At 44.1% G+C, this 11,830-nt stretch overlaps 2 protein-coding genes and 1 long non-coding RNA gene across 12 annotated transcripts in view; 2 read left to right on the top strand and 1 right to left on the bottom strand.

Moving 5' to 3' along the window:
- CAMTA1 (calmodulin binding transcription activator 1) overlaps positions 1-4,754 on the top strand; it is a 324,174-nt gene extending 319,420 nt beyond the window's left edge. For all 10 annotated transcript variants that reach the window (XM_032993178.2, XM_032993179.2, XM_032993182.2 and 7 more), the window contains one exon: positions 1,258-4,754. In XM_032993178.2, the coding sequence (XP_032849069.1) occupies positions 1,258-1,321 (64 nt within the window). In that variant the 3' untranslated portion in view covers positions 1,322-4,754. The remainder of the gene's footprint in view (positions 1-1,257) is intronic.
- LOC122153637 lies at positions 2,778-7,537 on the bottom strand. Its single transcript, XR_006165488.1, has 2 exons — positions 7,499-7,537; positions 2,778-6,958 (listed from the first exon to the last, which is right to left on the bottom strand). It is a non-coding gene; the product is annotated as an uncharacterized LOC122153637 (long non-coding RNA).
- A 103-nt stretch (positions 7,538-7,640) lies between these two features.
- VAMP3 (vesicle associated membrane protein 3) lies at positions 7,641-11,797 on the top strand. The gene is made up of 5 exons (XM_042794424.1): positions 7,641-7,782; positions 9,182-9,263; positions 9,922-10,080; positions 10,776-10,833; positions 11,551-11,797. Coding segments are annotated over exons 1-5 (321 nt in total). The 5' UTR covers positions 7,641-7,780; the 3' UTR covers positions 11,571-11,797.
- The last annotated feature ends 33 nt before the right edge of the window (positions 11,798-11,830 follow it).

Raw genomic sequence — 11,830 nt, forward strand, 5'->3', positions numbered from 1 at the left:
TTACACAGACTTGCAGCTCTGACACGATTCTTTGTACCATACCTTCCTTACTTGTCCTTTCAAGTTTTTGCTATGTCAGTTGGGCATGTACATACTTTGCTAAAGCCCCTTAATTTCAGCTGCGTTCTACTCTTTCTAGGAGGGACCTCCCCTTGCAGTAGCAGAGGGAAGGCACGTGGCAAAGGGGTCACGCTGCAGAAGGGAGCCCCCTGCAAAAGGAGGCAGAGCCAAGCTGCCCCAGGCTCAGCTGGGCACCTGCCTTCAGGTTTAGGGGCAGCACGGGAAGTCCCTGTGGATTTGCTTTGGCTCTTTTGTAGAGAGCCTTCGCTGACATGCAGCCAGTTTGTTAGCCTGAGCAAAGCATTGCTGCTACTCCAGCATGGACACAGAATTCTGTTTTACTTGATGGGATTGAAATGAGTTCTTCCTCTTCATCCTTTGAATTTAATTTTTAATTATTTCAGCTTTCAGGGATGATTTAGTTCTTATGCTGGCAAGTGCTAGAGGAGGTAATGTACTGCATGCATTTTATAAAGTTGACAACTGAAGCATCAGGCCACATCTAGGGAGAATGACTCTCCCACATTGTAGGTTCATCTCCCTTGGCACGCAATGTCCTCCACTGCTGCCTAGGAGAAAACATGAATCTACTACCAACAACATGCTAGAAAACACAGCCTCTAGCAGCTGGAGTAAGTGTGAAGTAAATTACCTTTCTTCACTCCCATACCGGTTCTTCTACTCTCATATAAACACTTTCTTATGTGAGATTCTATATGAACATCAAGCTGCCCTTGTAAGTTTGACTGACTGATTTTCCTCTACTGCGCTGGGCACAGCATCAAGTTGTCCCTGCTTCAGCGATGTATGGAGAAAAGAGGTCAACATGAAAAAGCCCCTTTGCTGTAACAGCTGGAATAGCAGGCGGCTGCAAAAGCAGTTAATGAGCAGCAGTCCAGAAAACCTCCAAGCCATTAAACAGGCCAATACCAGAATGAAGTACAGCTGTAGTTACAAACATCAGGAAAAAACAATAGCTGGAAAGAAGTGTATCTTTCCAAATGTGTTTTGTCTGATTTCTAGTGGCCCATTCTTGCACTTCCAACTGTTTATGGTGTCAGGAACATATTACTCTCCTGTCATTTCTCTGGGAGCTGGCTCTTTTGCACCGGAGGTTAGAGTGAGGAATCATTTTGATTTTTCTGTCCTGAAAGAGTTGGAATAGAAGTGTTATATAGCTCCTCTTTGTTTTTTCAGAGTGAAAGAATTGAAAAAGGCCAAGGAACTTGAAGATACGCAGCAGCATCCCGTAGCAATGTGACATTGCTTTTCAGACTGTTTCCATTTTCTGTTTTTAGCAGAGACATGCAACAACAACAACAAAAATACCCACTGCAGTTCTGGAAATACCAGCTGCAGGATTTTAACAGTAATGTTTTGGTCATTGCATTTGCACTTTCATGGACAACTTTTAATTTGTTCAGCAAGACATCTTGGAACTCAATCTTCTGTTGGATCATGGGGAAAACAAAAGACACCAGGAGGAAATTGTGAGTTGCTTCATTCTCCGAGAAGGAAGAAGCGATTAATTATCCTTTTCATATAGGGCTGTATTAAACAACATGTGGAACTGTACAAATATTATACCAAAAATATTGTTAAGAAAAGGTGGGAATGCACAAGCAACACAAGAATGCTGTTCCTGCACCTGTCAGTCATCTCCAAGAAACTGAAGCTTTGAGAGTCTCAGTGGAGGGGCTTAGATCAGTACATCTTTATTGGGTCCATGCATCCTCATTTCCTTCGCACTTCTGTCTTTTGTGTTTTATTTAAATCTCTACAGCACACTTAATGCAACTTTTTAAATCTGCAGGTTTTTAATACATCCCGTGGGAACTTACAGAAGGGGTTGGTGTATGAGATAAACGGGTAATGCATGAGGAACGGAGAGAGCAGCTTAAGCAAGTTTTAAAAAGTTTTTTTGGTATTTTTACTAGAACCTGCAAACATATCAATTGTCATGTACTTTCATATTCAGCACTTTATTTTCTAGCCTTACTTTCATGTACTATTATTTTAAATAAGTTCTTAAAATAATTTGTCAAATGTAGCTTTTTATTTTAAGTACTTGTCAAACCTCTTGTCATTTTGCAGAGTCACATACATATGTTGCCTGGACATTTTATACCACCTAAAGATCAGAGTGGTGCTGCATTCTGGCCAGTAAATTTCTTATTTTGGCTACTTCATCAAAATCTGGGCAGTTTCTGTATATATAGAAGGTAGAAATGGAAAATGAGAAAAAATATTTGAAAGGGAATATATTGATTAATTACTAAATATTTTATTCACAAAGGGTCAAAAACTTGGCAAGATAAAATTATTATTTGTATAGTTTTGTCTGAATGAACGAGAAGAGTGTGGATGTATTGTTTGTACATATTGTATATATTAAAACAAAGAGATATGTGCATGAACTCAAGAAAAAGAAATGAACAAAGCAAAGCATTAGTGGCTATGGTCTGTAAAATGAAACAAAAACTTTATTTCACTATAAGAAACTTTATTTTAAATGTTCTTTAGAAGAACATTTTTGCTAAAGCATGACTAAATGGCAAAAAAGAGCTACTGTATTTAGACTTAGGAAAAAAAGGCAGAGCAACGTTACTTTAAAAAAAAAAAAAAAAAGGAAAAAAAAAAAGGATATGTTTACATTTGATTTTGGCTACCAGGAGTTTGGTTTGGTTGGATTTAATTTATTTATTCCTTCCTTCTTATTTTTTTTTCCCCGTCTTTTTTTTACTTTTTTTTTGCCAATGGTGCCAAGTAATGTGAATGCTAATATTGCTTAAGAAAATTAAGTTACTTTTGCAAAGCAGATAATCATAAGAGTACAAAAACCGTATCTAGCTTAACACCATACACTCACTCCAATAAAGAACACTTAGAATGAACATAAAATGGAAAAAAAAAAAAAAAATAGTACAAAAGTAGAAAATATGTTTCACATTTTCATATCTCCTGCTGGAAGTCAGAAAATGTAATAAAAATTGCACAAAAAATTAAAAAAAAATTAAGTAAAACTTAAAAAAAGATGCAAACTGATCTTGTAGGGGTGTCATGGTATATTGCTATTTCCACATAGTGAGGAGCCAAAGAAATTAGGTTTTTTTAAATTGAACTACTAATTTAAAACTGTCACAAATTCTTGACAATGGGAACCAGGTTCTGATCTTTATTACACAGGAATGTAAGGGAAGAAACTCTTGAAGTCCATGTTGTTACTGTGGGTTATGTACGTGTGTCTGAGATCAGAAACTGCTCCTGTGTGTTTGTTTTGCTCATGGCAGTTTAAAATTTCTGAATGGACTGGTGTAAATTTGAGATAGTTAGTTTTGGAATAGTTGTTCTTGCTTGATCCCGGCCACCAACTGCAGTGTTTAAACGCAAGGCTTGTTGTGAAGCCTAAAAATATTCACACGTAAGAAGCTTTTAAACTGGTGTCTTTAAAAGAAGAGTAAAAACAAAGATTGTGGCAAAAAAACTGGGGTCAGTGCTCTTGGTGCCTTTTCTATAATTGTACCTGTTTTTAATTACTTCTTTTCACTGCCAGCATTGAATTACAGTAGATGTGCTATAGCTCATTATCAGAATTCTCTTGTACATTTCTGAACTGCTGCTTTATGACCTGATTCAATTTAAAAAAAGGGAAAAAAGCAAAATGAATGGCCTGGTGCTCACACTGTGCCTGTGGGCAGCCTCATAGCCTCAATTTACTGTATGGAATTGGGACCTTAATCGCTAAATTTTCCTCTCGTGCAAAAACAGAACAGGAGATGCTGAAGAATCTCCTTTGGAATGAATTGGAAATGCTCTGTATTAATACTGGAAGAACTCTGACGTTTTGAAACGGAAACGTTGCTTCCATTAACCAATACGTGACAATATAGAATCGTCCTTTTCCTAGCAAGAGTAGTGACCTCAGTGGAAATGTTTTAACTCCCTGTCTTTACAGAAAAAGATTCAGTAATATACAGAGCTATTTCAAATTACTCTTCCAGATCCATGGGCCTGGTGGTGTATCTACTAATCTAGATCCTGCTTCAGCCAAACGTTTAAGCATGTACTTGCTGTTAAACATGCAAGCAATTCCACGGGCGCAACAGAACTACTTGCGTGCTTGAAGCTAAGTACAGCTCCTGAGTGCTTTGTTGTGTCGGGTCATAACCCTTCAGTGTATCACTGGGGAGTTAGAAAGACTCCCCCTGCAGTGAAGTGATTCTGCTCACCCTTTTCTTGGTTGTGGAACTTACATTTTCATGGAAGATAAGTAAGTGCAGCTTTCCGGGAAAATTCGCGTTCCCAAGTGCCAGGAGCCAGATCTTCTGTCTTCTGATAATGGAATTGCTCCTTTGTGAAACACATTCGACAGCAGTAATACTGTGTGAAAGAAATACAGAATATAACATGAACCCCCTCTCTGGTTGCACGCTTATGGCAGTTCCACACAATAGCTGGTGCCCAATGGGGGGTCCCCAAGACTTGCATGTAAAACTAGTATAGATGTCTTCTCTTTTGTAAGTTTTATTTTTGTAACCGTGCATGTAAAGCATCACTGAATCAATGGATCTGTTGAAGAACTCAGCTGCTGGAACCATGCAAAATGTTTTGAATTGCCCTTAAAATATGGAAAATGTTTTCTGAATGCTTTATATTCTTTCTGCTGTAAATTAAAAACAAAGAAAATTTCCCCATACAAAGTGTGCGCCTTTTTTTAAACACGTCTCTTCCATCCCAGTTTAAGAGAGTGATGTGCTCCTTCAGTCACTCGAAGTAACCATGAAAAAAACGTGTTTCTTCTCCTACATGACCTGCTAGTATGTAGCATCTAGTTTTTTACGGGTTATAATCTAAACAGTCCGGAGCCTACCCATGAGCGGGTGCGCAGCCCCTGGAGCATGGTGGGATTTGCTAAAGGCAACACCACAGTTCCTGATCTGCAGCCCTTCCTGCTGCTGTGTTCCGGTGTGCAACCTTCACCCGGTATGTTAAGCAGCACGTTTGAGAGGAACTCTTTTACTTCTCAGGCAGCAAACTCTTCCGGGTCTCGTGCTGAAGGGTGCTGTTGCCCAGAGTGCTCTGCAGCTGCCCCGCATGGCAGTGCCAGCCCAGTCCTTCTCCAGTTCAGAGGCCAGCCCTGAGCCCCATGACATTGTTCAGTGCTACTGTCTGGGAGCTGAGGCCCTGCCGGCGGCTCCCGCGCTGGCAGCTGCTAGACAAAAGCTGTACATGCCAGCTACTCTGCCAGATTCTCCCCACGAGGCCCTCACCCCAAGAAGAAACTTTTCCTCTTGAATGTTGTCCCCGCTCGTTCACCACAAAGGAAACGACAGGCACTGGGTACCAACCTACCCATAATAGCCAAGCTGCAAATTACAGGTTTTGCCAAGATGACTGCAACTACACAAAAGCATCAAAAATCCATTTGTCCTTAAACTACAAGTTCTGCCCAGCTGCAGCTAGCAGCCTGGTTTGGTGGAAAGGCAATATGCTGTAGTTTTTTAAATTTGGAAGTGTTTTGTGAAATTATATAAGGCAACATAATACTGCATATTTGTAAATATTTCACCATCCCTTAGATGGCACCAATTCTGATTAGGTTTTCTAACACAACTTAAAGCAGTTCTATAGAGTAGTATAAACATGGCAGTTACATACTCATCTGTGGATGACTAGCTTTTCTGCGATCAAATTATTTTCAGTTCTTCTTCAGTAGACAATCACTTCCATGGCAGGGTGTCTGGGCTTTTCATGAGAAACCATGCACACCTACTAGTAGAATGCTAAACCCTACAACATGCACAAATCAGAGGTGAACCTTGGTAGAATTTAAGATGTCTGCTGATGCAGAAACCTAAGAGGTCATACTTAACAATAATACTAATAACTGAGACTTAGTAACTATTGCACTGAACAGACATGCAAGTTACATGAATCAGCCCCCAATAATGCAACTTTTGTACCTGACTTCAAGGCTAGCCTAGCAGGGGAAAACAGCTTTATTAAACTATTGTGAAAGTCCGTGGAAGACTATGCTCGTACTATAAGGTCTTCCAGAACCCAGGACCATGATAGAAGGTGAAATTTCATTAAGAGAGTTTCTTCTGGACTACAGAGAAACAAGTTTAATTATGTTTCTCTTTAAAAAGAAATCAGCACTTAACTCCACTGCTTGCTCACAGATACTTCCTTGATTTTCCATTTTAGATACCTGTTAATTGCTGGGTTCTACTTTAGTATCACGGCGGGTTGACCCTGGCCAGAAAGTAAGCACCTGGCAGCTGCTTGCTCATTCCAGTGGCATGGAAGAAGAGAATTTGTGAGAAAAAAATGCATGAGGTGAGATAAAGATAGTTTATTAAGGGAAGAAAGGAAACTAACAAAAGTAAGAACAAGTGATGCAGTCACTACCTCCCACCAGCAGCCCACTATCTTAGACAGACCACCACTATGCCACCCCGCCTTATTGCTGAGGATGAGGTTATCTGGCGTGGAATAACCCTTCGGTCTGTTTGGCACAGCTGTCCCCATCCAGGCTCTCGCCCAGCCCCGGCTCCTCGCTGCAGGGGCTGTGTGAGAAACAGAGAAGGCCTTGATGCCACGCAAGCACTGTTCAGCAACAGCCAAAACATCAATGTGTTATCAACACTGTTTTGGTCACAAAACAAAAAGACAGCACCATACACGTGATGGAGACCATCAATGCCATCCCAGCCAGACCCCATTCAGACGTAACCCCGCTGGGTCTCTGAGAAATGAGCCCAGGTGTACTTCGGGGCTTAGGTCACACCAAGAGCCCTTCACAACCAGCAAGAGGGATAAGAACAAACCTACCTCCCTTGGCAGGTCTTCACCCTTCAGCATCTTCCACTTGCCTGCAGGTGTAGCTAGGCACACGCTGGTGTGATTTAAAAAAAAGGCAAAAAAACCAAACAAACAGCATGCATACTTTTCCCACTGTATAAGCACAATGACATCTCAAAAGCACCACATGGACCCAGCGGTTCAGGCCAAGTGTTTGCTAGTAAGGCAGGTTAATCGCGCCACTCCCGAGCGCGCTGGCACAGAGAGCTGGGGTCCCGCACGCCCCAAAACACACACCCAGGGGCACTAACAGAGGGGAGGCGGCCGGGGCGTGCACCCACGCACGACACCTGCGCACCACCGCCACGTACTCCGGACTGTCCCCCACCCGCCTGCCACGCACGGGGGGCACGGTGCGGGACAGCCGCCCCGCTCCCCGTCCCGCCGGGCCCACGCCCGCCGCCATCACCGGGTGGCCTGGCCCGCGCTCCCTCGCTCATGGTCACGTGTGAACACCCGCCCGCGCGGGGCCGGCTCCCCTCAGGGCGCTATGGGACAAAACGGGAGGGGGTGGGGGGGCGAGTGACAAACTCCTCCCGCCCCGCCCCGGGCACCCACACCCGCACCCACGCACCCCGTCCCGCGGCGCCTGACGCGGCGGTGACAGCCCCCCACACTCCCCTCGCTGTCCCCTCCCTGCTCCGGGCCACGCCCACTCGGGGGCGTGCTTCCCCGCGTGCCCCCCGCTGGAGGCGTGGTCCAAGGCCCCGCCCCGCCCCAGGCCCCGCCCCGCCGTCACGACCTGAGCGCCGCCGGGACTACGGGCGGTTCCCTCGGGGCTACCTCTGTCGCGCTCTCTCGGTTGGGGCTGCCTCGGTCGCGCTGTCCCCGGAGCCGCCCGACGCTCGCCGGCACGATGTGAGTGCGGGTCGCGGCGCGCCTCGAGGCGACGCGGGCGCTCGGGGAGGCCGGGGAGCGGCGGCGGGCCCAGGCCGGCCTGGGCGGGAGGTGGCGGCGGGAGCAGGCCCGGCCCGGCCCGGCCCGGCTCGCCGGGGACTTCCGGGAGCGGCCGGGGGCTTCCGGGAGCGGCCGGGGGCGGGAGGCCGAGCCCGGCCCTCGCTAGGGCCGCACGCCCGAGGCCGTTGCTCGGGCCGGGTACCGGAGCGTTTGGCTTCTGCGGGGGCGGGCTGTCCTGTCCAGGCGGCTCCGCGGTAACCGCGGGCGTCTCTGAAAGCGCTGCTCGTGTAGCTGGAGCACAGAGACAGCGTTTTCTAGTGACTCGTTTGTCGTTTGGAATCTCTGCTCTCAGGAAGAGGTGTCACTTCCGCAACTCTTCAGTCTGGGACCAGCAGTGAACTAGGATGAAAGGGCGACTTCAGTGCCAAAACACAGACAGTTACATTGTATTGTGCTCTTGAGCTTCGTATAGGCTTCCGGGCTTGCTCGTTGTGCGTGTTTACATTTGTTCTCGCTAAATGCAAATTAGAAGTCAGTGTGCAAACATGGAAATACAGGCAATACTCAGATTCTGCACTTCTGAGTATCGGGATGCACTGAACAGTACATGCTTCTGATGCAGAAGAAATGAAACCATGGAAAGGCAAATTGAGTACAGATAATTCCGAAGATATGCAACAAAGACTTCACATAGCAGTGAAAAGGGTATGGGAAATGTGTACAGAAGCTCTTGCATCCACTACAACGATGCAGAGTGTTGCAGCTGGTAAAAAGAACTCGACTGCCTGAGGTTATGAATTCAAAGCTGAGCAGAGGTAAATTGTTGTGTATGCTGTGTGCTTTTTCCTTGTGCTTTCTCTTTCTCCATGTCAGCTGTTCCAAAGGAATAGAGTCAGAGGCAACCACTGGAAGAGCACGTAGTTAGAATAACCATTAGATTTCTGTAGTTAATTTTTTTTGTAAACTACTGTAGCTTGAAGATTCGTGTTTGTGTTCATATTGGAAAACAAAAACACCCCTGAGCCCAAATTCTTGAATGTTTGAGCCCTATGAACTGTTGTAGGAGTTATCATATGCCTTACTGTAAACTGTAGTATTAGCAAACCACTGCTGTCTTTTAGCATGTCAGACAATTTGTTGGCAAGATATTTGGGACACTGCATGAGTTATACCTGTTGTCAGCTGTTAAAACATCGCTTCCCTCTCCAGTAGGAAAATGCCCCATATTTATTCCAAGGCTACAAGTTCCCTGTTTTCAGGAATGTCAGATAACTTGCGTAGTCTAAGCATATCCACTTAAAGCCAAAAACACAGCATATCAAAAGCTAAACAGAGTAACGATTACTTTTTTTTACTGCAGGTCAGCCAATATCCCTGGAAACTCAAATGTGGCTGCTAGTAGTAATCGTCGTCTTCAGCAGACTCAACACCAAGTAGATGAGGTAAAAGTATAGTCTGATATCAGGGTAATCATTTTCCTTCATGAAACCTATATAGCTAGAAGCAGTTTCCCCTTCATTCGTTGTAGGAAGGGGAAGCCTAGTATCATTCAGCTTGCTTTATTATACTTGTGTCATCTTGGAAAGGTTAACAATAATCCATTCAGCTGTAGTGGGGAAGTAGGAGTTACCAGTGTCCAAACATTAGCTGCAAGCTTGGTGCTTGAGGATTTGACATAAGTAAAGATAAACACCTTTGTTCATACAAAGAACAAGCTTTTCTCTCATCAGTAGCAATGAAGGCTGAATGGCAAATAGGACATGTCCATAATTCTGAGGAGTCTAAAAGCCAGGCTGGCTACTGACAGTATTTTTTGACATGTGGCTGACTATCATGTTTATATGCCTCAGTTCTTCCTGAAGTGAGTCAGGAATTATTTCCCAGGCTTAAAGGAGTGCCCGCACAGCATAGCTGACACTACTGACATTCTAAAGTAGGTACTAGGGGCTTCCAGCCACAAGAGAATTTCATGGTTTTGTTGAAGTTTATGACTGGGTATACTAAAAGGCAATAGCTCCTATTTCTGAGAAAACATCGAGTACGAAGTTACATAGTGGGTGATACAACTGATAACTTACTGTAAGCATTAAACTGATATAGGTGGTTGACATCATGAGAGTGAATGTGGACAAGGTGTTGGAGCGAGATCAGAAGCTGTCAGAGTTGGATGACCGTGCTGATGCACTGCAAGCAGGAGCTTCCCAGTTTGAGACCAGTGCAGCCAAGCTGAAAAGAAAGTATTGGTGGAAGAACTGTAAGGTAACCATGGCTTGTATACCTACACTATACAGTATTGCAGTTATCACTATTACAATTGGTATCTCAAAAAAGCAGAAGTAAAAGTGACTTTAGCCAATGTTAAATATTTAAGTTATAGCTTTTTTTTTTTTTTTAAAATGTGGCATGGTGGTTAGGTGAAGTAACCAAAAGCTGGATTACCAACTGTGCTGCTTGATGCAAGACCTTGTCTAAGATGGCAATGGCCAGAGGGAAACACCTCAGTAATCTGATGCTTTGGGGAACAGGAAGAAAAGACAAAAGTGCATAGGTTGAGTTAATGTGCAGGAAGTTAAGCAGAAGGAGCTCACTCAGACTGCTGTACCTAGAGCTGTTGGCAAAGGTTGGAATCATCTTTGAGCAACAAAAACAGTGAAAGGTGTGTTACAGGGCAAGAGCAGAAATTATGTTTAATAGTTCTTTACTTCTGCTTGCATAGTCACCTGAGACAGGCTTTGCATGGAGGCACGATGGAAAATAACTTGTTGGTCTGCTTTGCTTGTGTGCACAGCCTACCATCTCTGAGCGGTAATGGTGAAACAAGCTTGCTTACTGAAGAAGTTTGACATGTTTTACACAGTGCAAAAGTACCTTGCAGGGGCTGCTTTCCTCTACCCTAAAGGCCAGTTAATGCTGCTGCATGGTTTGTCTTAAGTGTTGTATGGCTTTTTCCACAGATGTGGGCAATATTGATAACTGTTGTTCTCCTTGTCATCATCATCATCATTATTCTGGGTAAGTTTCACAAAAATGGGGATTCCTCATAGGGTTGGAATAGATGGTGTTAACTGGTTGACTGGTGAATAGCAGTGACTGCTTTAAAAACTGTTGCCTGCAATAAGTGGTAAACTGTGACCACTGTGGGAGTTCCAATACATGAATCGCAAACACTTGTGCAGAGTGAAACAGGTGAAAGTACCAAGGACTTAGAAACCAGGAACAGCCTTTTTACAGCTGCATGTGATAAAAGTATCAGGAGAAACACCATATGCTTCCCTTCTGAGAACTGTTCTTCATCTGCCTCAGCTTCTTGCTGGATGAGGCCTTTTCAGCGTGGCAGTTCCAAGGGCACTGCCATAGTGGGTAGGCTTTTTGCAAGTAGAGTCTTTGATGATGTTGGGTCAGGATAGTGAGACAGGGAATATACAGTTCAGTCTTTGGTTTGAGTTCTCATGTAATGGCCAAGGATTTCATGAGAGGACAAGGTTTTAAGTTTGTGCTGTAATACAGTAACAAACATCGCAGTAACCATTAGCAAGAGATATATATTCCTGGGTGAGAAATAATCAGTGTGTAAACACAATGGAAACTAAACCTAGGAAAAACAACGAGGGAAACTATTAAATCCCTCTTTACCTGTCTCTAGCATCTTAAATTCTTAAAATGCAGGATTGTTACAGTGAGGGGCTGAAGGAGACTGTCCTTTGTCCAACTTTTTTCTTCCTTTTGTAGTGTGGAATGTGCCTTCATGAGTTACAGGAAGAGACAGATCAACTGAAGGTGCCCATCTTCAGCCTCTCCACTCGAAACCTGCAGTGTTTTCAGCCCATTTACTGCTGTTTAAAGCAAAACTATTTTGATTACTGAAATGTTAACTAACTTTACCTCGTTGCCTTAAGACACTCCTATCATTAATTACTAACAAGCACAGCCCACCACTTGCGCAGTGCCTTAATAAACTGGGGCAGAGAGCGGGCAAGGAGGCGTTGGCTCTAGAATTTCCGCGGCTGAT

This window comes from Tyto alba, unplaced genomic scaffold, assembly GCF_018691265.1.
Source record: "Tyto alba isolate M040663 unplaced genomic scaffold, T.alba_DEE_v4.0 Super-Scaffold_20000042, whole genome shotgun sequence".
Taxonomy (NCBI): domain Eukaryota; kingdom Metazoa; phylum Chordata; class Aves; order Strigiformes; family Tytonidae; genus Tyto; species Tyto alba.

What these genes read in the sequence shown, in the direction of transcription:
- VAMP3 (XM_042794424.1), top strand. An exon ending in CTCAACACCAAGTAGATGAG is followed by an intron (nt 9,264 to 9,921) that starts GTAAAAGTATAG and finishes AAACTGATATAG; the next exon opens with GTGGTTGACATCATGAGAGT. An exon ending in ATTGGTGGAAGAACTGTAAG is followed by an intron (nt 10,081 to 10,775) that starts GTAACCATGGCT and finishes CTTTTTCCACAG; the next exon opens with ATGTGGGCAATATTGATAAC.